The sequence below is a fragment of the Choloepus didactylus genome, chromosome 21 (assembly GCF_015220235.1).
Source record: "Choloepus didactylus isolate mChoDid1 chromosome 21, mChoDid1.pri, whole genome shotgun sequence".
NCBI classification, from domain to species: Eukaryota; Metazoa; Chordata; class Mammalia; order Pilosa; family Megalonychidae; genus Choloepus; species Choloepus didactylus.
In genome coordinates this window covers 4360099-4387723 of record NC_051327.1, presented here as the reverse complement: position 1 = coordinate 4387723, position 27625 = coordinate 4360099, and the positions used below count along the sequence as shown (strand labels likewise).

The 27625-nt window shown below is 36.3% G+C and overlaps 1 protein-coding gene across 1 annotated transcript in view; it reads left to right on the top strand.

Moving 5' to 3' along the window:
- Positions 1–27625, top strand: part of LOC119518036 (ATP-binding cassette sub-family A member 3-like) — a 204228-nt gene that overhangs the window by 89598 nt on the left and 87005 nt on the right. The window contains exons 11-18 of the mRNA XM_037815141.1: positions 4572–4701; positions 11464–11618; positions 11841–11996; positions 12434–12644; positions 15854–16004; positions 21745–21843; positions 22341–22497; positions 26699–26999. Coding sequence (XP_037671069.1) covers positions 4572–4701; positions 11464–11618; positions 11841–11996; positions 12434–12644; positions 15854–16004; positions 21745–21843; positions 22341–22497; positions 26699–26999 — 1360 coding nt within the window. The remainder of the gene's footprint in view (positions 1–4571; positions 4702–11463; positions 11619–11840; positions 11997–12433; positions 12645–15853; positions 16005–21744; positions 21844–22340; positions 22498–26698; positions 27000–27625) is intronic.

Sequence of the window (27625 nt, the reverse complement as noted above, 5' to 3'; positions counted from 1 at the left end):
TCATGGAATACCAAGTGACCATGTGTCCGGAACTTCCCATCATGAGCTGGGTTCCATCAGACCCACCAAATCAATAAGGACAGATAAGGCCAGCAGCAATCTGAGTGGTACACCAGAGGTTGAACATAAGAAGAATCAGAGCAAGCTGAATGAGCAGGAAGTCCAGATCCCCATGTCATCCACCACTATTGCATCAGTGCTTCTCCCTCAGCTCACACCTGTGGCCATATTTGGGTTCCTTTTTGATCAGCTCACAAAGGAGGTAAAAGCCTGAGTTTGGTTCATCAGTGGTTCGTCTTTGTACATAGGTGAAAGCAAAAATATGGCCAGCAGCTGTGCTATAGCCTCAGACAAGAATAGTCTTGAAAGAAAGCTGTAAGGGTAAATCCTTCCAAAGGACAGAGCTACAGACCATGCACCTAGTCATCCACTTTGTGTAAAATGAGAAGTGGCCCCACACCACTGAATTCCTGTACAGCGGAGAGTGTTCTGGCCAATTACTCAGGAGCCTAGAAGGAGAAGGATTAGAATATTGGGGGAAAAAGTTCTAGGGTAGAGATATGTAGATGAAAGTGTGAAGATCTTTTTAAAAGCATGTTGCCATCCACCAGAGGCCATATACCACAGAAGAGGCACTAAATAATGACCAGAGAAAATGACTCACCCAGTTGACATCGGCCAGCCTCTGTCATTATTGATCACAATAGTGGCACAGGAACATATGGCCATGGTAAGAGGAACATGGTATAGACCTAACAACGTGGGCTCTTAACTCACCAAGACTAATCAAGCAACTGCTATGCTGAATGTCAGCCACAGGGCCTAATTCTGAACATTCCTCAGAGATCAGCCAGCCACCTGGTATCTACTTGAGTACAATGGACCTCTTCCATCCTAAAGGGTCTTCAGTTCATTTTAATAGGTATCAACATTTATTCCAGGTACATATTTTTCCCGCATGAAAAGCCTCAGCCAACACCACATTCCAAGGCTTATAGAGCATTTGGTACACCCACATCGAATCCCACATAGTGTCACATCAAATAAGGAGACCCATTTTGCAGCAAAAGAGGTATGGCAGTGGGCTCACAAACATGGGATGCACTGGTCTATCACATACATCCAGAAGCTACCAATCCAATGGAGTGATGAAATGGCACTTGCCTAAAGATGATTACTGACAGGGGTGATGCACCATCATCCAGGATGCAGTAAACACATTAAATCTATAGCTATATGGTTATGTGTCCCCAGCAGGTGAAATACATGTTTAGAAACCAAGGGGTGAAAACAGAAGTACTTATCAGTATTTCCAGTGACCTACTTGGGGAATTTGGGCTTCCAAGCATTGCAGGACTCTGAAGATCATAATCCCCAAAGGGAGAATGTTTCCACCCAGGGATATACCAAGAGTCCTTTGAACTATAAACTGACTACTTTCCAGGCACTAGGGACCTCTCTTGCCAGAGTCTGGTAGGCAAGAAAAGGAATCACCATTCTGGCAAAGGACAATTGACCCTGATCATCAGGAAGTAGATAGGATGTCTTTTATATAGTGAGGACAGAAAGGAATACATCTGGCACCTACATGATCCACTTGTATGTCTCTTGGTATTTCCTTGCTCTGTGTGACAGTAAATGGACAAATGCAGCATTCATGGTCTGAAGTACACAATAACCTAAAGATGAGGGGTTGGCTCATCCCCCCAGTAAACCACCTAGACCAGTGTTGGTGCTAGCCCAAGATGACAGGAATCTAGAATGGACAGTAAAGGAGGAAGATGATGAGTATCAGTTGCAGTGTTGAGACCAGCAACAGGGGGCTGTAGTTTATCCCACTTACCTTCCTCTTTTGAGTTCCCCTCAAATGAAGAGATCCACCAGATTGCTGGAGGAGCTGCTCCTAGCTCTTCTTACATGGTATCCAAGCAATATAAGATGTGGAGTAGATATTAAAACTGCACTGTCCAGATACGACCTACTAAGCTGAAAGATTTAACACCCATCTGCAGAGAAGAATGTCACTGACAGTTTTAGCTGACAGCCCTTACCTGTCTCCTTTTTTGGAATTGCTTTGACTGAAGAAAGTCACCTCCTCCAAACTTATGCTCCTTCTTGGTACAACCTAAATTCAGTGACTGGTCAGTATGAGGCTATGAAGGCCCTATCCCTCAACTTGGGATAATCATGAAAAGGGCCTTCTCAGCCTAAGAGCTCCTTGTGGAGTCTCCTAAGGCCTTAGAGTAACTGCATTGCAGTTTTTTTTTCCAACCTGTGCCCAATCCTTCCATTCCTTCCCTTCACAGATGCTTGTGGGGACCAAAGGCCCAGGCCCCCTCCCTCCATAGTGAAAATGAGTTATTTCACATAACCCCTTACTTGAGGAGGACAGACATTAAAATTCATCAGATCTCCCCAGAGGAGAAAAAAGTGTATTATAAACAAAGTATTAAAACTCCCCTCCCCTGATCACTGTTGATAACAAATCTCCACACCTCTGTGTCACAAGACCCTGCTGAAACTGTGTTCTGACTCCCTATGGAATGTCCTTGTCCTAACTTATAAACCACCCCCCTGGCACCCTCTGCTTTTGTGGAGTGCTAACTTCTATGTTTCCCAGCTTCCCAGCCAGCCAGTACTGTGGAACAATCATCTCCTGTCAGTAAGTCTTAGTAAACTCATGTCTAACTCTGTGTCTGGAGTGTTCTTCAATCTTGAGGCTAAGCTGGGTTGGAACAGTGCTGATCTTGAGAGAACTCATTAGTAAACTTCCTAAATGCTAATCTATTTGAGTATTCTTGCTGGGAAATTCGAGCTATAATAGTGACCTTGGATCTGAGACCAGAATTATGAGAATGAGCCAGTTGAAAAATTAGGGACACAACATTCAGACAGACAAGAAAATTCAAAGCCCTAATGTAGGAAGGAGCTTCAGATGTTGAAGAAAAGAAGAGACCAGAATTGGAGTGAAGGAAGCAAGCAAAACAAAAGAATGATATCAAATGAGTTTGGAAATGTGGGCATAATCCAGATCACGTAGGACCTTGTATGCCATGGTAAAGTTTGGATTTCATTTTTAAAGTATTGAATTATAGGCTTTTAGGAGGAAAGGAATATGATCTGATTTATGTTTTGAAAAGGCAATTCTGGCTGCTGTGAAGAGTATGAGTGGAAGAAGAAGTAAGACAAGTTAGAGGCTTTTATAGTAACCTAGGAAGGATATAATGGCAGCATGGGCTAGGCTGGTAGTATTAGATATGGAAGAATAGAAATTCAGAATGTATTTTGATGTTAGAACTATAAAGACTTGCTGATGGGTTGGATGTGTGATTTAAGGAAAAGGAAGAAACTAATGTTTCTAATGTGGATGGGTATAGTCAAGAAGACAGGTTTCCATTTCCCTTCACCTCCCAATCAAGGATGAATTTATATCACTGGGAGGGGCAGGCTGCCAGCATTTCTCATCCCTTCCAACTCCAAGTTTAAAAGGCTAAATTCTTGGTGAGTGTGGCCAAGAGACTAGAGGTGTTGTGGCTTGAGCAATTGGGTGATCAATGGTGGCCATTTATAAATATTGGAAACACTGGGGGAGGATTCTGGGTTTCTTTGGTTAGTTGATTGGTTGGTTTTTAAATGAAGGCTTGGGAAATTAAGAGATCCATTTTGGACACATTCATCCAAGTAGAGATTTCAAATAAGCAGTTACATGGGTCTGGCACTTAAGTCTAGGAGGAGATAGGATGAAGATGATCTAGGGTTAAAATGTATATAGACGCCATTTGGAGTAAAAACAAAATTTTCTTTTCTTTTACATAAGATGTTTATCTTTATTCACCATCAGTGGGTTATACTGGAGTAATATATGCTTTGAATCTGAATGACATGGGTCTTAATCCCAAATGTTACATTTAAGTATTGTATTTTTAAACTGTTTTCACCTCATTTTCATTAAAAATTTAACCAAAGTCATCTTACTAGCTTGTTTAGTGATTGGTGTCTGCTCCATCTAAGAAAATCTTCATATACCATGTCTCCTGGTGAGCAGCTATTTTTCCATAAATTTCAGGCTACTTGGTTGCCTTGAAACCTCAATGGGTCTAAAAAGAGTTATGACTGTATAAATTATTCATCTTCTTGTTGTTAGAGTGGGAGTGATGCTCTTTCCAGCTTTTTATATCTTAAGCAGAAACACCATTAGTTTAGACATGTGGATTTGAGATACCTCTAGAATAACCATGTGTAGGTTTTCAACTGGTAGTTCTCCAAATCAGGAAAAAGATGTTGTTTGAAGAAGACTGTAATATTATCAGCTTTAAGATGGTAATTGATACAAAGCAGGAGTGTATGAAGTTGTTCAGAGGATGTTTGTAGACCTACTGCAAAATTCTAAAACATTATGCCTTCAAATATTGTTTCCTTTTTATATCATCCTTCTTACTCTTTGATTTTCTCCTCATATGAATGATGATGTGGTATTATTTCTTCTATGGATAATTCATGAGTTATTGTTCTTCACAAGTGATAGCAATAGATATAAAATTAATATTTGTGGGATTTCCCCCCCCCCCCAGGTATTCCGAGTGCGGAACACTACCAAAATAGCTGTAAAAGACTTGTCTTTGAATTTATATGAGGGACAGATCACTGTTCTTCTAGGACATAATGGAGCAGGAAAGTCCACCACTCTATCCATTCTCTCAGGTATGTGTGCATCCCTGTTCAAGGGTGTCCTCACAAAAACGGGATGAAGCTATGAGATTTTTGTGTACCCTCTTGATGTTGACAGTTTAGGTGTTTCATTTATACATAAAGTGGTTTAATAATCCACTTTGTTTTTAGGTTGCAAACAATTTATTATAAAATTTAAAAATTAGTACTTATTTTGGGGGGAGAAAGAGGACATTGCATAATGATAAAAAGGTCAATCTACCATGAAGACAAAGCAATTCTAAATGTGTATATACAAAACAATAGTGTGTCAAAATACCTGAAGCATAAATTGATAGACCTGAAAAAAGAAATAGGCAAATCCATAAGTATAGATGATAGACAATTCCATACCAATCAGCAAGTGATATAACTACTAGACAGAAAACCAGTAAGGATATAGAAAAACTTAACAACACTATCAATCAACAACATCTAATTGACATTTATGGAAAGCTCCACTCAACAACAGCAAAGTACACATTCTTTCCAACCACCCATGGACGTTTACCAAGATAGACCATATCCTAGTCCACAACCTGGAAGGAGTGGGGACAAGAAGTGCAAAATTTTCAGGCAGAAGAGAAATGATTCTAAATTGAAACTTAGATCTGTAGAAAGAAATGAAGAGGTAAATGGTAAAAATGTGGGTTAATATAAAAGATCTTCTTTAAATTTTCATATATTAAAATGTCTTTAGAAGACTATTGAATTTTAGGAAAAATAATGACAATAGTTCCATTTTTGGTATGGAAGTCTGAGGAGCTCTGTGTATTCACACCACAGTGAAACAAGCAAAGCTGCTGAATACCACAAAAAAACCATGACCATTTAAAGTCTCTCAAAATTGTCCTAACAGCATACAACCTATGAAGAAACATATATTCAAGAAAATCTACAGAAAGTTGATTAGATCAGAGAACATGTGGTATTTGAGCCACATCTCCCTCTCCACCCCCCAACTTAGCTTGATGAAAGTTCCAGTCTGGGTGGGTATAGTCAAGAAGACAGGTCACCGTCTTCCCTCAGCTCCCAATCAAGTATGAACTTATCTCACTGTGAGGAACAAGCTGCCAGCATTTCTCCAACTCCAAGTTTAAAAGTCTAAATTCTTGGTAAGTGTGGGCAGAAGACCAAGGTTCCCATTCCTCCACTCATCCCTTCCTAGAGGACAGAGGTTCTGCCCCAGGTGTAGCAGAGTGAGAATAACCGGGTCACTGATTGCCCTTGAAGCAGTTCTTTCATAAGACAGAGGGTCCATGCCAGGAAAGACAAGCTGAGAAGACCAGAGGTTACTTCCCCACCCATTCTCAGAGTAGTGACTGAGAGATTTTGCCTAGGGTTGAGGCAGTCCGTAAGAAAAGAAAGCTCCAAAGCTCTCCCAAAAGCAACTGACTTTATTTGAAACCATATGATGAAGTTCAAGCCTAAGGACACTCTGGAATGAAATAACACCTCTCTTTATTGAGAGCAACTAGCTAAATCATAGGCCAGCTAAATTACCAGAGAGAACTAGGGTAAAAGACAGCTAACAAGAGCCCTCCTGGGGTCAGAAAAAACCTTATGCTGGCTTCAAAAACTACTCTTGCTGCATTCAATTGGATCACATTTCTAAGCAATTTATGTCCCAGGCCATTGCTGAAAATGATAGAACCATAAACCAGTAATTGATGGAGCCTAACTGCTGTGTATGATACCAAATGAAGCAGAGGTCTTAACAGAGAGATCAAGGAAAGAGACAGTCAAACGGAGCCTTGCTAAAACCACTGTCATCACTGGGTGACTTTGCACATGTATGTGCAAGGCTGTATCCTCCTAGGAAAAACACAAGAATCTTCCTACTGCAGGAAAAAAAAACAGATTTCAGTAAAATAGCCTAGTACAAAACAAATAAGCAAGCAAAGAACAACAAAATCAACCCTGTACAGGGTAGAGGGAATCAATATTCAGAGTTTATACAAAAAGTTACTAAAATAGGCCATGGGATGTCTAATTTTCAATTAAAAAAATTATGAGATCTGAAAAGAAACAAGAAAGTGTGTTCCATACCCGGAGAAAAAAGGCAGAGAACAGAAAATTCCTCTGAGGGAGACCAGATGTGAACTTTAACAAAGACATCAAAGTAGCCATTATAAATATGTTCAAAGAACTAAAGGAAACCATGATTAAAGAAGGAAAGGAAAGTGTAAAGATAATATCTCATCAAATATAAAATATCAATAAAGAGATAAAAATTATGAAAAAGAACCAAGTGGGAATTCTGGAATTAAAAGTAAAATAACTAAATGAAACATTGATTAAAGGAGCTCAATCACAAATGTGAACTGTCAGACAAAAGAACCAGAGAATTTTAATATAGAGATTATGAATCTGAAGAACATAGAGAAAAGAGAATGAAGAAAAGTGAGCAGAGCCTCAGAAATGTGGGATACCTTTGAGTGCATCAATGTATGTATAATAGGAGTGCTAGAAGGAGAAGAGTAAGAGTAAGAAGCAGAAAAAAAAATATCCTGAGAAATAATCATTGGGGTTTCTGGGTAAAATGGCAGAATAGGGAGCTTCAGAACTCAGGTTGTCTTCAGGATAGCTAGTAATCAGCCAGGAACTGTCTGAAACAACTGTTAGCAGGCTCTATACCATCCAGGGAAGAGTGGAAGGAAGAAATGGATAAACTGCCATGAAGACCTGTTCCTCTGAGGAACTCTCCATGCTGTGGAGGCTGGTGCCCTTCTCCCACTCCCATAGCAGACTGCAATGGAATCCAGGCCCTGGATAGAAATAAAATCTTCCCCAAGAACAAGGAGGTGGGCACAGCTGAATGCTGACCATGGCTTTTGTTAAGCAAACTCAGATTGCCAAATCCTAGCTCTGAGGGCAGCTACAGTTTCAACATATGATCATATCAAGTGATGCACAAAAGGCGTTTGACAAAATCTAGCATACTTTCTTGATAAAAATACTTTGAAAGATAGGAATTAAAGGAAACTTCCTCAGCATGATAAAGGGCACATATGAAAACCCCACAGCTAACATCATACTCAATGATGAAAGACTGAAAGCTTTCCTTCTAAGATCTGGAACAAGCCCACTGACAACACTGTTATTCAACATTGTGCTAGAAGTTCTAGCTAGCAGTTAGACATGGAAAAGAAATAAAGGCATCAGATTGGAAAGAAAGAAAGAAAACTTTCACTGTTTGCAGATGATATGATTCTATACATACAAAGTCTTAAAAATCTATGACAAAGCTACAGTGGTCAAAACAGCATGGTACTGACATAAAAGGCATATTGAACAATGGAATCAAGTTGAGAGTTCAGAAATAGATACTCACCTATAGTCAATTGATTTTTGACAAGGTTGCCAAGTACATTCAACTGGGACAGAACAGTCTCTTAACAAATGATGCTGGGAGAACTGGATGTCCATAGCCAAAGAAAGGGTACCCTTATCTCACACCTTATACAAAAATTAACTCAAAATGGATCAAAGGCCTAAACAAAAGAGCCAGAACCATACAACTCACAGAAGAAAATGTAGGGAACATCTTCAAGATCTTATAGTAGGCAATGATTTCTTATACTTTATACCCAGAGTACAAACAACAAAAGAAAAAATAGATAAATGTGACTTCCTGAAAAGGCAGCCTATGCAAGAGGAGGAAATATTTGGAAACCACATATCTTATAAGGGTTAAATATCCACAGTGTATAAAGAAATCCTTCAAGTCAACAATAACAACTCAACAATAAAAAGATAAACAGCTGAATTTAAAAATGAGCAAAACCCCGTGAAGAGCTGGGAGAGAATGCAGAGGTGTTGGACTTGCTTACCTGAATTGTTGCTGATGTTCTCACAAACACTGGGAACTGATGGCTTGATGTATGAGCCCTCTGTCTTGGGGCTGGGCCCCTATGAAGCTTGTTGCTGCAAGGAGAGGCTTAACCCACTTACAGTTGTGCCTAAGAGTCTCCCCGTGAGTGCCTCTTTGTTGCTCAGATGTGGCCCTCTCTCTCTAACTAAGCCACCTTGGCAGGTGATCTCACTGCCCTCTCCCCTACACAGGACCTGACTCCCAGGTGTGTAAATCTCCCTGGCAATGCAGGATATGACTCCGGGGATGAATCTGGACCTGGCACTGTGGGATTGAGAACATCTTCTTGACCAAAATGGGGATGCGAAATGAAACAAAATAAAGCTTCAGTGGCTGAGAGATTTCAAATGGAGTCGAAAAGTAACTCTGGTGGACATTCTTACACACTATATAGATAACACTTTTTAGGTTTTAGTATATTGGAATAGCTAGAGGTAAATACCTGAAACTACCAAACTCCAACCCAGTAGCCTTGACTCTTGAAGATGATTGTATAACAATGTAGATTACAAGGGTTGAAAGTGTGATTGTGAAAACCCTGTGGATCACACTCCCTTTATCCAGTGTATGGATGGATGAGTACAAAAATGGGGATAAAACCTAAATGAAAAATAGGGTGGGATGGGGGGGTGATTTGGGTGTTGTTTTCTTATTTTTATTTTTTAATCTGATTCTGATTCTTTCCGTTGTAAGGAAAATGTTCAAAAATAGATTGGGATGATGAATGCACAGTATAGTATGGTACTGTGAACAGTTGATTATACACCATGGATGATTGTATGGTATGTGAATATATCTCAATAAAACTGAATTTTTAAAAAATGGGCAAAAGACTTGAATAGACATTTTTTCCAAAGAGGAAATACAAATGGCTAAAAAGTACATGAAAAGATGCTCAACATCACTAGCTATTAGTGAAATGCAATCAAAACCGCAATGAGATATCATTTCACACGTACTAGAATGGCCACTATTGAAAACACAGAAAACTATTAAGTGTTGGAGAGGTTGTGGAGAAATAGGAACAGTCATTAACTGCTGGTGGAATGTAAAATGGTACAGCTGCTGTGAAAGACAGTTTGGCAGTTCTTCAGGAAGCTAGGTATAGAATTGCCATATGATCCAGCAATCCCACTACTAGGTATATACCCAGAAGATGTGAAAGGAGTGATATGAACAGACATTTCCATACTGATGTTCATAGCAGTATTATTCACAAGGGCCAAAAGATGGAAGCAACCCAAGTGTCCATCAACTGATGAATGGATAAACAAAATGTAGTATATCTATATATACAATGGAGTATTATTCAGCTGTAAGACGGAAAGAATTCCTGATACATTTGACAATATGGATGAACCTTGAGGACATTACGTTAGTGAAATAAGCCAGACACAAAAAGACAAATAATATATGATCTCACTAATATGAACTAATTATAATAAGTAGACTCGTAGAGTTAAAATCTAGCACAGAAGATAGAATGAGGGTAGAGAATGGGAAACTGATGTTTAATTTGTGCAGAATATTTAATTAGTTTAAATGTAGATGTTTGGAAGTGGATAGAGGTAATGGTAGCACATTATGTGAGTGTAATTAACAGCACTGAATTATGTGTGTGATTGTGGTTGAAAGGGGAATCTTAGGGTCATGTATGTTACTAGAAGGAAAGCTAGAGGATGAATATGGGACTGTATAACACATAAACCCTGTTGTGGATGATGACTGTGGTTAATAGTACAAATATAAGAATGCTCTTTTATGAACTATAACAAACATACATCACTGTTACAAGGAGTTAATAATAGAGGGGTTTATGGGGAAAATACACCTAATGAAAGTTACGGGCTATAATTAACAGTAATATTTTAATATTCTTTCAGTTGTAACAAAGGTACCACACTAATGCTAAGCATCAATAATAGGGGGATATAAGGGATATGGGTTTTTTCTTTTTGGAGAAATGAAAATCTAGAATTGTTTGTGGTGATGAATACACAACTCCGTGATTATATTGCAAGCCACTCATTGTACTTTGTATGGAATGTATGATGTGTGAATATATCTCAATAAGACTGCTTTTTAAAAAGGTATATTGAATATATCTCAATAAGACTGCTTTTTAAAAAGGTATATTAAGAAAAAGAAATAATCACTAAAAGCTTCCCAAATATGCTGAAAAACAATCTATACATTCAAGAAGTTCAATGAACTACACATTCAAGAAGCTTGATGAAGTCAAAATAGGCTAAATGTAAATAGTTCCATACCCAAACAGAAAATAGTAAAAATTCTGAAATACAAACATAAAGAGAAAATCTTGAAAGCAACAAGAGAAAAGCAACTCATCACATACAGGAGAACTCCAATAAGATTGGCAGTTGACTATTCATAAAAACATAATGGAGACCAGAAAGCAGTAGACTGACCTGTTCAAAGTGCTGAAAGAAAAAAACCAAAAACCTGTCAACGAAGAATCTTAAATCCAGTAAAACTATCATGAAAAACTGAAAGTGAAATGAAGGGATTCTCACATAAACAAAACCAAATGTTTTCAGTGGCTGATGGCAATGCCAGAATGTTTAATATAGCAAACTCTTTAATGTTTTTTGTTACCCACGTACTTTATACTCATTCACAGTCATGGAAAATTAGAATGCTACATTTTTTTTAAAAAAAGAATAACATGCAAAAATTACTTCCAATTTCATCACCCAGAAGATAATCATTGATATTTTCCAGAAATTTTCTTTTGTGTGAGATATTTCTAATTCTTAAGAGTAGTCCATAAGTAGGCTATGAAGTCAGGTGCTAATGAGCAGTGTGTTTTTATTTTCCCTCACAAAACGCAAGCTTCTGTTATATCATCTGCTTAATTCTAGGTCTCTATCCTCCTACCAGTGGAGAGGTCTACATTAATGGATATAACACCACAACGGACATGACTAAAATCAGGAAAAGCTTGGGCTTGTGTCCCCAGCAGAATCTGTTGTTTAATTACTTGACAGTGTCAGAACATCTTCATTTCTATTGTGTGGTGAGCCAAAGATATGTTCCCTTTTCCACTCAATTCATGTACTTTAGATAGACTACCAACTACCAATATCCTCAAAAACTGATTTTTGAGAAATTCTCCTTTACACTAAAGGGAGGCAAGAAGAAAAAGACACTATATAGAGGATATAAGTAAAGACCTGTTATAAAATGTTTCTAAGTATAAAGTTGGAAGCACCATGTAAACTCTGGTTCCTCTTTCTAGTTAAAAGGAATACCTCCAAAGATGCAATCTCTAGAAATTGACTGCATGCTGACTACTTTTAACCTGCAAGAAAAACGTGATGAATTTTCACAGTCATTGAGTGGGGGGATGAAGCGCAAACTCTCCATCATTATAGCACTTATAGGGGGCTCCAAGGTAAAGAGAGATTCTGAGCGGGGAGAGGGAAAGAGGGAGGGAGGGAGGGAGAGAGAGAGAATATGAGGAGAGAGAGATTGGCGATTGAGAGAGAGAGAGAGAGAAAATGCTAAACATGGATCCTTTCTGCAACGTTTCTAAAAAAAATCAGCTAGCACACACCCGAGAGCTGATATGGATGAAATGGCTCTAACACTCAAAAAGGAACATCCCAAATGACAATCAGATAGGATTCACATTATAAACCCAATTCGTATGAGATGTTTATAGGTTTGGAATTATTGCAGTATTCCTAATTTAAATTTAGACTAAGCTTATTATATTAGCTTAGTTGAACAAGTGACTGAAAAAAGCAAAATCAGAGTAAGCCCAATGACTGCTAAAACATTAGTGGCATTTAATAACAATGGTCATGGAATTGTTCTTCTGGCCTTTAGGTGGTGATCCTTGATGAGCCAACATCTGGCATGGACCCAGTATCCAGGAGGTCCACCTGGGATCTCCTCCAGCAGTATAAACAGGATCGGACCATTCTACTGACTACACACTACATGGATGAAGCTGACGTCCTGGGTGACCGCATTGCCATCATGGACCAGGGGACCCTGCAGTGCTGCGGCTCTTCAGTCTTCCTGAAGCAGATATATGGTCTCTCCCCTTTGATCCTTCTTAGGATATGGATGCCTTACAATATTCTTCTAACATGATTTTCATTATTTTTGTCTACTCAAAACTTTGATGGCTTCCTCTGTCTTGTTAGTTAGGGCTCAACCTTGATCCTTTTGAAACAGTGGTAATAGTTTAATATATTCAAAATTATTTCCCACTGTTATGTTTATTGTATTACCCAAAGTTCATGTTCATTTCTCTCATTCGGCTTCTCCCAAAATTATAATTTGCTAGAATGCAGTTGTGCCTCCAATGAAATTTGATGGATGGAGGGATGGATGAATAGATAGCTAGATAGACAGACATAGATAGCTAGATAGGTAGATTGAAGGACTGTAGGGGAATTGTAGGGAAACAGATATCTCTGCACTTTTTTTCTTGTTTGTCAAGCCAGTATTATCACCTCTGTATGAACAAACATTTTCTCATTCACCTTGTTCATTGTATCTGCTCCCTAGAATATTTGCTCTTTTATCAATGAAGAATTTTTTAAATTGAAATATAATTTACATACAATACAATGAATAAATCTTAGATGTTCAGTTAGTTGAGTTTTTACAATTATACATACCCATTTGACTCCAAGCAAAACGAGATAAAATATTTGCATGGCCTCAGAAAGTTCCCTTGTAAAAAGTTTTTCTTGTGTAAAATTACCTAAGAGTGGAATTGCTTGCTCAAGGAGCGGGTGTGCGTTTAACAGCCAAAAAGTTCTCCAAAGAAATTGTAATGTTTTACACACCTGCCAGCAATGTTTGAAAATTTCATTTGCTCCATACCCTCCTCAATATTTTGATGTTGTCTTTTGGATTTTAGTTGTTTTAGTGGGTGTGAAGTGGCGTCTCTTGTGGTTCTAATTTGCATTATACTGAGTACCTTTTCGTGTACAAATTGGCTATTCATATAAATTCTTTTGTGAAGTGTCTATCCAAGTCTTTTGTCCATTTTTAAAAGTTAGTTGTTTGTTTTTTTGTTATTTTGCAGGTGTATCTTGGATATGAGTCCTTTGTCAGATATATTGTATATTGTGACTGTTTCTCTGTCTGAGTCGCTTGCTTATTCATTTTAGTGTTATCTTTTGATAATCATGAATTTTTAATTTAAAAAATTCCAATTTATCAGTTGTTTACTTTAATTCATTGCTTTTTGTGCCTTTTCTAGGAAATCTTTGCTTTGCTTTTGCAAAGGTTGCAAAGATACTCTCCTATATTTCCTTCTGAGCACTTTATGGTTCTAGCTTATGATTTAGGTTATGATCTACTTCAAGTGGATTTTTGTGAGTGGGATTAGATAAGTGTTGATGTGAATTTTTTCCAATACAAGTAACCAGCATCTTTGTTGAAAATGCATTCTTTTCCTATTGAATTGCTTTGGCGGCTTTCATGAAAATCAGTCACCATCCATACGTAGGTTTATTTTTTGATTTTCTATTCTGTTTAATTAATCTATAAGTCTATCCTTTTGCAAATACCACAGTCTTGAATACTGTATCTTTATAGTATGCCTTAAAAACAGATAATGTATGTCCTCCAATTCTTTTCTTCTTTTTCAAAATTACTTCAGCTATTTTAGTCCCTTTTATTTCCTTATAAATTTTAGAATCATATTGTCAAATTCTACAAAAATGCCTGGTGGGATGTCAGTTAGGATTGCTTTGATCTATTTATTGTTTTGGGAAAAAATGGTCACTTTAACAATATTGAGTCTTCCAATATATGAACTTGGTATTATTACTTAATTTATTTGGTTTTATTTAGTCACTTTGGCAATATTTTATTCTGTTCGGTGTAAAGGCCTTTGTTTTGATTTATTCCAAAATATTCTATTTTTATTCTATGTAAAATTGTTTAATTTCATTTCCCAATTGTTTCTTTTCTTGTACATAGATTTTCAATGATTTTTAATATTGACCTTGTATCCTGTGAACTTATTTTTTCCCATATTAGGTATGATACAATCCTGCTACCTGTGATAAGGATGATTTTGCTTCTTCCTGACCAATCAGTATACATTTTCTTTTTCTTGTCTTATCTTCCTGTAAAGGACTTGCAATACAATCTTTGACAGAAGTAGTAAAAGTGGACAGACTTGCCTTGTTCCTGATCTTTGAGAGGGAGTGTACAATGCTGCACCATTAAGTATGACATTTCCTATAGGTTTTACATAGAACCCTTTTATCAGTTTGATCAGTTTTCCTTCTGTGCCTACTTTGTTGAAAGTTCATGTAAAATTATTATAGATTTGTTGCTTTTTCTTCATCTAGTGAGATGATAATAGAAATAAAAGATGCAAAAAAGAAACAAAATGGATATTTCAAGGAATGAAAAACAAAATATTGCAAATATTTGAGCTCAGGGTATTTTAGTTGCCTTGGACTGTAGCTTAAAAAGATCTCCAATCTCATCCATGCCCAGATCCTAAGCTCTGCTAAAGGTAAAATCCTGACCCCACCCCTAAAATATTTCAGGACATGGTGAACAGAATTTACTTTTTTAGATCTGACCCGTCTTCTTTGCTCTACATCCCTGCTGTTTTCTCAGCTTAAGAGATCTTTATCTGCCCTGCTATCCTCTCCCAAGCCTTTGAAGGGCCATTACTGTGTACTCAGTGAAGGACTAATATGCCTCAGAGGTATTTCACTCAGCTTTTCTGCCCTACCCTAAGCCTTGAGATTGCCACTGCAATAGTTTCCACAAAGGCTGGAGTGCCTTAGAGGGATTTTTCTCAGCTATACTACCCGACCCCTAGCTTCTGGAAGGCAAGAGCAGTGCACTGAGTGAAGATAAAAAGTACCTTGGAAGGATTTCTCAGCTCTCTGAAGGAAGTGATTTTTATCTGATTTATTTACTGCTTGGAATATAATAGATACCCCATAAGTATCTGTTTAATGAATATTAATCTTGTCTTCTCAGATTTCAGTGTCAGTAAGACCAGAGGCTAGGTAACAGAGGCTTTTCATCCAACTCTGCTCTATCTGGCTATATAGTTTAGATCATTATAAATACCTAAGAAAATTAATGAAATTATAAAACAAATATTCATTGGTCTCCTTAGAGTTGTAACCCAATAATTTTTGACATACCATGTCTTCTTCTAGATCACACAAACTATGAAAGCCAAGTATGGTTTCACAAGAGTATGAGAAGTACAAAATTGTTTTATTTGTTCTTCTAAATGGATTTTTTTAGGTGTGGGATACCACATAATCATGGTAAAGGAATCTCAATGTAATGTTGAAGAAATCTCCCAACTGATTTATTATCATATACCAACAGCCTCTTTGGAGAACAATGTTGGAAATGAATTATCATTTATTCTACCCAAAGACTGCACATACAGGTATGGATCTAAAGAGTGCTAAATGATTGATTTTTAGATAGCCAGGAAACATTGTTAACTTCTCCTGGTTTCTTCAGGCTTAAAAAGTAAGAGTTTATTTAAAAAGCCCAAACTCCAGTCATAGCTGCCACTTGAACTGAAGAAAGGGATGAAACCTAGTGGCTATAACTTCCTCATGTTTATTGGTGATAACTGACAGTAAGTTGGTGGAGTAAAAATTTTCTGCTGGTAAATGGAATACAGAGAAATATTAAGATATGCAAGGGGAAAATTGCTTAAGTAGTGGCTCCTGGAGCCAGGCAGTAGTGACAAGAACCCAGAAGGAACAGGCAGTTTCCATTAGTTAGCGAAGTTATTTATCAAAGGAGTCACAAAGAATAATAACTCTACCTGGGATAACCATCTTAAAACAGGAAATGGAAACTAAGAGTACTCATCAATGACTTTCAGAGAGGATGATATTTCTATCTTCTTGCCGTATACAAGAAAATACTTGCTTTTGTATTGCCTACATTCAATCCAGTTGTCACATTCAAGAAGAATATGAAAGATTTTAACCTCTTTCCTAGGAAAAAGATATTCTAGGTAAAATTAAGGAAGTAATACATAAAGGAAACCAGAATATAAAAGTGTCCTGTAAATCAAAAAACTTTACAACAGAGAAATGTGTCAAAAAGGAGAAAGAGGGAGAGGAACTATATCATTTAATTATATTTACTCAGTAAATCTGAAATTTCTTGAGAAGCATCAGAACTGAGCAGTGTGATCAGGCAGCTGAATAAAACTTAGGCATAAGCTGGAGTGAAAGAATGAAATATAATGGAGAACAAAATGAAGCTACCACTGGAGATACATGATAGGTGAGACAAAGGCGGAAGCCAGATATTATGTTGGTAGCTTAGCGCAGGGTGATAGTTGTGATCCATCTGGAACTGTAGAATATTTCTGAAGGGGACATTGATTAAGCACTTGCTTCAATTTATCATAGAATCAGTATTTGCTGCTTCACCTTGCACTTTTATGTTAAAAAGAGGGCTTCTTTCCTTAAACCTCATGAACCAACCTCCGCTAGCTTCAAACTTTTCTTTTGCAGCTTTCTCACCTCTCTCAGTTTCCATAGAATTGAAGAGAGTTAGGGCCTTTCTCTGGATTAGGTTTGGCTTAAGGGAACGTTGTGGCTGGTTTGAGCTTTTATCCAGGCTACTAAAACTTTCTCTGTATCAGTAGTAAGGCTGTTTTGCTCTCTTATCATTCATGTGTTTACTGGAGTAGCACTTTTAATTTCCTTCAAGAACTTCTCTTTTGCATTCACAATTTGAATATTTGGCACAAGAGAACCAGCTTCCGGCCTGTCTTAGCTTTTGACATGCCTTCCTCACTAAGCTCAATCATTTCCAGCTTTTGATATAAAGTGAGAAATATGCAATTTGTCTTTTCACTTGAACACTTAGGGGCCATCATAAGGTTATTAATTGGTCAAATTTCAATATTGTTGTATCTCATGGAATAGGGAGGTCTAAAGAGAGGGAGAGAGACGACCATGGCCAGTCAGAATACCTATGACATTAATTAAGTCGCTGTCTTATGAACATGGTTCATGGTGCTCCAAAACAATTACAATAGTACTATCAAAGATCACTGGTCACAGATCACCATAACAGATATACTAATAATGAAATACTGTGAGAATTACCAAAATGTGACACAGAGACACGAAGAGAGCACACGCTGTTGGAAAAAATGGTGCTGATAGGCTTGCTCAATGCAGGGTTGCCACAACCCTTCAATTTGTAAAAATCACAGTATCTATTAAGTGCAATAAAGCAAGCACAATAACATGAGGTATGCCTGTAGTTTTAAAGGTAATAATGTTATCATTCATTTTTCTTAGAGTTTGGGGGATGGTGGTGTCTCGGCTGCTGAACAGGGTTAACTCCTGAGCAACATGGTTGGAAAGATATGAGTGTTTCAAAAATCTATTTGGTAGAGGAAAGGCAAAGATAGCAATTGAGATCAGGGCCAGCAAGTTAACCAGGAAGAAATGGAGGGGAAATTAGAAGTGACCATGATTGATCCAGATAAAATATTATGGAGTACATTCTGCTTTGGAAGGGCCTCTTTTGAAGTATCCTGATCCCTTTCCTTTAGTTTTGCCCCCACTTGGCTTAAAAGCATTGGATCTTGCATTTGTAATCTGGCAATAAAAAAAAGAAAAATCTAAAGATAAATCTTGACCAAGAGTATTAGGAAATGAAGCTTCAGTGCTGTCCTGATCCTCCAACTGCTCTTTTGATTCAATCCTTTTTTATCACAGATAATGATGTTTACAGTTAAAAAGCAAGAACAAACAAAAAGCAGGAAGAGATCTTCATGGTCCCCCTCACTGCTTTAAATAAATTCAGGTGTCCAAGCTAGGATAAAGTTCATATGAGTCCCTCAGATCACCATAAAGTGACTGTAGATAAAGAAATGTTAAAATGAAATAATGTTACAAGTGAGAGGAGAAAATAAAATGTACTTATTTTACCTTTTTACAAATGATAACTCTCAACCTAAGAAAAATCAAATACAATGGTAATATTAAATCAATAGTAAAATCAAAAGATTGAATCAAATATTAATAGTGACAGAGGTTGGATTCAAATGCAAGCCCATTTATTGCCAAAGATTACGTTCTTCCATCTACACCATGATGTTGGAAAACTGGAGACATGTCAATCTCATCCTCATTTTAAACAAAGCTAAAAGAAGTCAAATGAGCCAAAGGTTGATTCTGGTCAAGAAAACTAGAATGAGAATTTAGAAGAGGATCACTGAATCATGCAGAATCACACCTAAGACTTGTATGGAATTTCCTCCTGGAGTTCTTTATGACTACTTCTCAGTCCTGATAAATATCAAGCTCTGACTTTCATAAGGACAGAAGAAAAAAATGGACTATTAGAAAAGGTACTGAATTTTGAAAGGGCTAATCTATCATAAGAAATACCTAGTCTGAAAATAAATGTACTGCAAACATAGAAAACTTTTGAAACTCTATTTCATCTCAATCAAATTGACATCTTGAATCTAGCCCAAGCAGCTGTGAAGAGGAAAAAATCAGTGATAAAATTCCTGATTTTCTAATTTAAAAAACCTAACAATTAATAAGGGCAGACAATATAACTAATGAAAGAGAAGACTATGTCAAGAATTCTCCCCACAACTATGAGCAGAATTGCAAAGAATAAAAAACCAGTACATTATCAAATACACCCACCAGAATGGCAAAAACTAAAAAGACTGACAATAGCATGTGAATGTGGCATTTGGAACTCTCATACATTGCTAGTAGAAGTGTTAAATGGTAAAACTGCTTTGGAAAACATTTGGCCATCTTTACTAAGTTAAGTAAGTGCTTATCCTATGACCCAGGAAATACACTCCTCGTATATACCTATGAGGCACCTGTCTACCAAAAGACATGTAAAAGAAAGTTTATATTGATAGCTGCTTTATTCATGATAACCTAAAATCTGAAACACCCAAATGTCCATCAACAGAAGAATGGATGAATATTGCTCAGCCCTAAAAGAGAATGAACTACTGGTACACACAACAACATAATTATACATTGTATTGGGTGAAAAAGTGCAGACTCTAGGGTTCCATTTATATGACATTTAAGAAAAGGCAAAACTAATCTTTGGTTATAGAACTCTAAAATAATTGTTTCCCACAAGGTGAATGTGTGTGCATGCACATCTGTCTGTGTATATGTGCACATATGTCTGTGTATGTGGAGGGGGTAGGTTATTGATTGGAAAGGGGCATGAGTTATCTTCTGGGATGCTGGAATTGTGCTCTGTCTTATTGGATGTTGGATATCCAGGTATGTGCATATATAAAAATTCACTTATGACGAATGCACCTTAAATATATATATATATATCAATAATAAGAAAAAGTCTAAATTTTAAAATATAGGCAATGGATGGAAGGAACTAAATGAAAATATTAACAGGGATATACTCAGGTCATGGGATTTTTTTCTTTTCCTTTGTATATTTTGGTATCCTCCTCAAAAAATATATAATAAAATTTATATAATTAAAAAATAGATATGTGTTCTTTATAATATGACTGGCTCATATACTATTTTTAGTATTGTTTATTACTATTTATAATTTTGTTGTGTTTACTGATTACTCCACCCCTAAGAAGCCTAGAGTTTGCTAATAAATCAACATATGATTGTATGGTAACAAAATCAAAGCAAAAAGCTTACTTACTTTTGAAGTCCATGAATTAGAAAGCGAAAAGTCTCCCATAATCACTTCCCACAAATAATTACAGTGAAGAGTTTGGTATGTATTTTCCAGGATCTCTAAATGCATAATTGACGTGTGAACAATAATAATTATTTTTATAGAAATGGGATCCTACTGCAATAATATTCTGATCTTGCTTTGTATACCTACCAGCATTTCTTAATCAATTTTATGTGTTAGAACTCCTAGGATTTTTTCATATTTAAAATGACCATGGGGAAAGCTACATTTTGTTTAGATTCTATTCCATCATATCTTCCTTCCATAATTTCTTTATTTATTAAACTACTGATAGATAGTTAGGTTATCACCACTTTGTGCTATGTCAAATGCATTTCAAATCAGCACAAAGTTTAATTCTAATTTTGTCTTATAATGTGTTAAGTCAAAAGAAGCAAAAAATAATATGTCAAAATATTGGTGTATTAACATTTGTCATCTATGGGAAATTGTCATATGGTGCTTTTTATTTTCTTTACACATTTAATTTCTGAGTATTATACAATTCACACTTATTAACTTCATAACTTAAAAGAAAAATAAGAAGATATGGGTGAATTTTGGTTGAAAAGCCATGCATTGGGAATGAAGAAGCAAAGAGAAAATGGATTTAAAACATGTGAAGGACTGTCATGTAGGTGGATTTTCTCTGTTCTATATAAACTCAGAGTAAAATATTAGACTAATGTGCAAAGCTAGATAGAATTGGATGGGAGATCACTGAAGCTCAAATATGGAGGAAATTTTAATAGATCTTCCAAAAGAGGGAATTTTCAGTTCTCCCAACACTGAGGGTGTTCAAAGGTAGGTTCATTTACCCCTCCGTGGGAATGTGATAGAGATGGTTTGAGAACTAGAGGTTTCCAGTAAAGATAATCTTCTGAATCTGATGTGCTATAAAATCTTCTCAGGAAAACTGGGAACAAAGTCTTAATACCTCTATATTGCATCTAGCTCAACTTCTATAGATCTTCCCTGGCTATTTAATTTCACAATTTTAAGTCTTCAGCTTCTACTACACCCACTCCATTTTCTATTTTTGAGTGACCTTCATATTACTAATTTGAGGATGATTTTGTTTTGATTTGTTGAATAATAGGAACCATAGCATATGTATTTATAAAAAGTTAACTCATATTAAATGGAGTTAACATATATTTAGTCTCTTTATAATTTTATCAGTAGACCAAAATTATTTGTATCCAAGAACTAAGTAACAGTGGGAAATAACTTGCTATAGCAATTTGCTAGTTTCCCTCTTTTCATTTGTCACACATGTCTGAGTTGCCAGAGATGTGGAGACTATAACAATGAAAACTGTAAAATGATCTACATTTTTCCCAGTACTGAGGGGATAACAGTTTAGAATAAAAAATATATAATTACAAAAATCATTGGGTTCAGTGCTAGATTTTACTCTTTCCTGCTAGGTTCGAAGCTCTCTTTAGTGATCTGGAAAAGAGACAGAAAGAGCTGGGCATTGCTAGCTTTGGTGCCTCTATCACAACCATGGAAGAAGTCTTCCTTAGGTGAGTAATAATGCCTGGGGAACAGAAGAACCTTGTAGGGTAAGGACCACATCTTAGTCTCCTTTGTAAACTCACTAAAATTTCACATTTTTTCACCCATTAGGAAATAAAAAGGGTGGGGTACTAACATAATTTTTTTTGTAAGGACATTGAAAAATTTATCACCATTATATCATAAAAGATTGGATATTTTAACTTACCCAAAATAGGAATTAGACTTTAATATTTTCCTTTAATGAATTAAACTTAATGAAACATTCATTACATTTCCCTCATTTTTCTCACTTTACCTCAGACTATCAGAAGTCCTCTGACTACTATTTGAGAACCACTGCTTTACCATAGTTACCATGTTGCCTCCATATAATGTTCCTGCCAGTCAGTGAGAAAACCAAGGAGCCTTCTGAATTGGGGATCATGACACAAATTCCCAAACAAAATATTCTGAGATAGAGATGAAATGTAATGTTTTGTGCTTTTTTTTTCCCTTGATGTAGGGTCAATAAGAGGGCCGATTTACAAAGAGCTGTCTATCCTCCTTCCCTGATGAGCAAAGATGTGAGCAATAGCCAGAATATGAGTACATCTAGAAATTTTGAAACAGCAGATTCTTGCACCCTGAATGAATGCTCTTCTGTTCTATTTAATACTGGGGTAAGCACCTTCACTAAGAAACCTGATATATATTTGGTTGGGGTGCAAAGTACATTTTGTTTTAAAACTTGAACTGAAAGGAGTGTGGAGTTCTCAGCCATAGCAAACCCAGCCAAATGTGAAAGTCTGTACTATACCTAGTTGATTTCCTAATGTGGAAGTGTTGGGGTCTAGTCAAATATCTCAGCTGTTACTATCAACGTTTGTGCTGGTTTGGATGTATTATGTCCCCCAAAACACCATGTTCTTTCATGCAATCTTGTGGGGGCAGACGAATTAGTGTTGATTAGGTTGGAATCCTTTGATTGAGTGTTTCCATGGAAATGTGACTCAATCAACTGTGAGTGAAATGTTTGATTGGATAATTTCCATGGAGATATGGACCCTGCCCATTCAGGGTGGGTCTTGATTTAATCACTGGAGTCCATAGAAGAGCTCACAAACAGAAGGACCAGAGAGCAGTTGAGAGGGTTATTTCATAGAGCAGCTGCAGCTTAGAGACACATTTTGAAGACGGCTGTTGAAAGCTGATGCTGACATTTTGGAGAACCGCATTTTGAAACACAACCTGGGAGCAAGCAGATGCCAGATGCAGCTAAGAGAGACATTTTGGGAGAGTAGCTGGAACACAGCCTGGGATCAGCAGATGCCAGCCACATGCCTTCCCAGCTAACAGAGGTTTTCCAGACACCATTGGCCATCCTTCAGCAAAGGTACCCTATTGTTGATGCCTTAGCTTAGACACTATTATGGCCTTAAGACTGTAACTTTGCAACCAAATAAACCCACTTTATAAAAGCCAATCCATTTCTGGTATTTGTATAACAGCAGCATTAGCAAACCGGAACACTGTTATTCCTTAGAGTTCTTTTTTTTTCTATCTTAGAATTCATTTTTTATAATTTGGTAATGCAGAAATTTGTTCAATGAAGCTTGAGTTCTAAGAATACTAGTGACTTGATTTTTAATAATCAAGCATGCACAGTATTTTAAGTATTTTATGTTTTGCAATGAGAAATCAGAATGCAAATCAGTTATTTACCTCAGTATGGATAGTCTCCTTGAGTTGCCAAGCATTTCTTTCATTCTCCTTTTAATTACCTATTCTCCCCATAAAGCACCTGGTTTTCTTGACTGTTGGGAGTCTGAGACACAGGATATATTTCTTTTAAGTGTCCCTATGAATGTTTTTACTGAAAACAGTATGGTGTTGTCTGAGGATGTGGAACCAGACAGAATTGAGGTAGAATATTTTTCAGCATTTATTATGGGACTTTGGATTTTAATAGCATCTTTAAAAAAAGCAATTTTTGCATGTACCAAATGTTTAAGAAACGTGATTTTCCCATGTATGCACATTTCTACTCTTCCCTATTTACTCTTTTACAAAAGGTACAAATGAAGGAAGATTTGGCAGGTCAGCTTAGAAAGATTTCTGACTCCTGTGTTGGCATGTTTTTAAATTTTAAAGCTATTTCCAATAATACATCTTTGTAAAAGCTATAAAGAACTCTGTTTTGTGGTCTTTGGACAGAAGGAAGACCACATTGAAAAATTCTCCTTCTAAATTTATCACCATTTCCTGCTGCTTGAAAACACCCAAATTTCATTTAGAAGAAATTACTTGATCAGAACAGGGATTCTCACTTTGAACCAGATCAAATATCTTGAAAAGTCTATGTATGTGCACTTTGTGTGTGTATATATGTATGTGTATATTTACAAATTTTATGGTAACCTTTCCCTTAGGAAATGAAAAAAACAAACAAAGATCATACAAAGATCACACAAGAAATGGATGTGATTTTGTACTTCTGGTTCACAATTAATGAGGAAAATCATCTTCGAGATTTTAAGTGTGTTGTATCACCTAGACTCTAAACATTTTATTGAAAACATTATAGAAGGAATCAGCTAACTTTTGAAAAAAATCTTATTGTGAATATACATATATAACACAAAATTTCCCATTTTAGTCACTTTAAGTATACAATTCAGCAAATTACATTTACAATGTTCTGCTGTCATCACCACCATCCATATAACAAAACTTTTTCACTACCCCAAACAGAAATTCCTCACCCATTAAGCAGTAACTCCACATTTCGCCATCCCCTAGTACCTGGTAACCTCTAATGTACTTTCTGTTTCTGTTTCTTGAATTTGCGTATTCTAGATATTTCATATAAGTAGAATCATGCAACATTTATCCTTTTGTGTCTGGCTTATTTCACTCAAAATAGTGATTTCAGTGTTCATCCATGTTGGAGCATGTTTCAGAGCATTGTTCTTTTTTGTGAATAAATTACATTTATCCATTCTTCCATTGATAGACATTTGGGTGGTTTCTACCTTTTGACTATTGTGACTAATGCTGTTGTGAATCTTGGTATATAAATATCTGTCCAAGTACCTGTTTTCAGTTCTTGTGGTATCTATCTGAGTTGCCTGGTCATATGGTAATACTGTGTTTAACTTTCTGAGGAACTGCCAAACTGTTTTCCACAGGGGCTGCACCATTGTACATTCCCACCAACAATGTATGAGGGTCCATATTTCTCCATGTCCTAACCAACATTTGTTATTTTCAGTTTTTTCAAATAATAGCTATCCTAGTGAGTGTGAAGTGGTGTCTTATTTTAGTTAAGATTTCCATTTCTCTAATAGCTAATAATGTTGAGCATCTTTTCATATGCTTATTGGCCATTTGTATATATTCTTTGGAGAAATGTCTATTGAATTCCTTTGCCCATTTTTTTTTTTTTTACTGGGTTGTTTGTCTTTTGGTTGTTGTGTTGTAGAAGTTCTTTATATATATTGGGTGTTAAACCCTTAATAGGTATATGGCTTACAACTATTTCTCCCATTTTGTAGGTTGTCTTTTTACTTTCTTGATAATGTCCTTTCATGCACAGTTTTAATTTTGATGAAGTCCAATTTATCAATTTTATCTTTTGCTGCTCATGCTATTGGTGTCATATCTAAGAATCCATGACCAAATCCAAGGTCATGCTGATGTTTCTTATGTTTTCTTCTATAAGATTTTTGTGGTTTTAGCTCTTATATTTAGGTCCTTGATCCATTTTTAGTTAATTTTTGTATATGGTATGAGGTAGGTCCTTTTTTTTTTTTTTTTTTTTTTTTTGCATACATACAACTGGTTTTACCAGTACATTTGTTGAAGAGACTATTCTTTCCCCATTGAGTGGACTTGACACCCTTGTCAAATATCAAATGGCCATAGATGTGTGGGTTTATTTCTGGACATGCAATTCTATTCCATTGGTCTCTATGCTTATCCTTATGCCAGGACCACACTGTTTTGGTTAGTGTAGCTTTGTGGTAAGTTTTGAAATTAGGAAGTATATTTTTTATCTTCACCTGTTTTATTTTAAGAATGTTTTGGCTACTTAGGGACCTTTGCCAGTCCATAGGAATTTGAGGATCAACTTTTCCACGTATGCAAAAAAGGTGCTGAAAGTTTCTTGGGGATTGAATCTACAGAAAGCTTGGGTAGTATTGGCATCTTAACAATATTAAGTCTTCCAATCCATGAACACAAGATGTCTTGCCATTTATTTAGGTCTTCTTTAATTTCCTTCAGTGTTGTTTTATAGTTTTCCATGTACAAGTCTTTCATCTCCTTGGTTAAATTTATTCCTAGATATTTTATTCTCTTAGATGCTATTAGAAATGGAGTTTTTAAAATTAATTTTCATTTCAGCTATAGAAGTATAACTTATTTCTGTGTGGTAATCTTGTACACTGCAAGTTTGCTGAATTTGTTTATTAGCTCTAGTGGTTCTCTTATGGATTATTTGGGATTTAGCAAACTTTCTCTGTAACGGGCCAGATAGTAAATCTTTTCAGCTTGTTGGGTCTGATGGTTATTTATTTCTTGCATTGTAGCATTAAGGCAACCATGGACCATAGAGAGATGAGTGGGCCTAACTGTGTTCCAATAAAACTTTGTTTACAAAAACAGGCCACAGTTTTTTGACCTTTGCCTTATACAAACAAAAAACTGCTTATATTTTTGTTGGTTTATTATGCTTATTTTCTATTCTAAGTAATTATTTATGTAAACTTTGTATGTCTTTTACCATGAAATTTCAAGGCATTCATCTTAATGAATTTCAAAATACATCACCTGTTTAGATGTATAACTATTTTAACATTGTACTTCTTTCTTCTTTCTTAGTGTTCCCTCTACCACCAGCAGTTTTGTGCCATGTTCACAAAGAGGGTGATGTTCAATTGGCGCCATTGGAAGCTGCTCTTGCTACAGATATTTGGATTTCTAGGTGTCCTTACCTTGCTTTTAAAAGCTGATGATTTTTCACATGGTCATGATGAACCTGCCAGGGAAATGAATTTGCATCAATATGGTCAAACCATTGTGCCTTTATCTGTTTCCGGGGATTCTGATTTGACTCAGATTTTCTTAAAACAACTTGAGAGTATGCTAATGTCTGAAAAACAAATACTGCAGAAAGTACAAGGTAGGGCTCATTAAAAAAAAAAACAAAAAAAGATTACTCTTCGATGACAACCTGCTTTTGTCACTTGCAAAGAAGGATGTTATCTGTAGTATTTAGCTCCTGTTCTTTCTTTTCCTGCAAGTCACCAATCTCATAGAGGCAGCTAAATTAAGGGCTAAAATGCCCCCTTTGATGGTACTGGTATCAAAAAGTTAATTATTAATGGAGGCACTTTGGCTGTGGTTCATCTATCAGCCATTTGTGGATCCTTTAAAGTAAAAAAAAAAAAAAAAAAAGCCAAAATGCTTGTCACTATGATATTAAGCATGCATTTTTTAATTGAAAAATCTGGCCAGAATGCTATGAATCTCATGAATCCAAACCTCACAGTGTGGTATGAAGGTTCTAAGCCCTGAAAGCTGTTGTTCAATGTCCTAGACTGGTCATATCTGTAACAGGAATACTGAAGTCTTAAGGGGCTAGTTCCTCAGGGGGTATTTTATTTTAATTTACCTTTCAGAGTGGTTTTGTTTTATTATTTTTTAACTTGTTATTTTGAAATAACCTCAAACTTACAGGAAAGTTGGAAAAATAATACAAACCTCATACAGAGAACCCCAACATACCCCCCAAAAAAATCTCTGCCA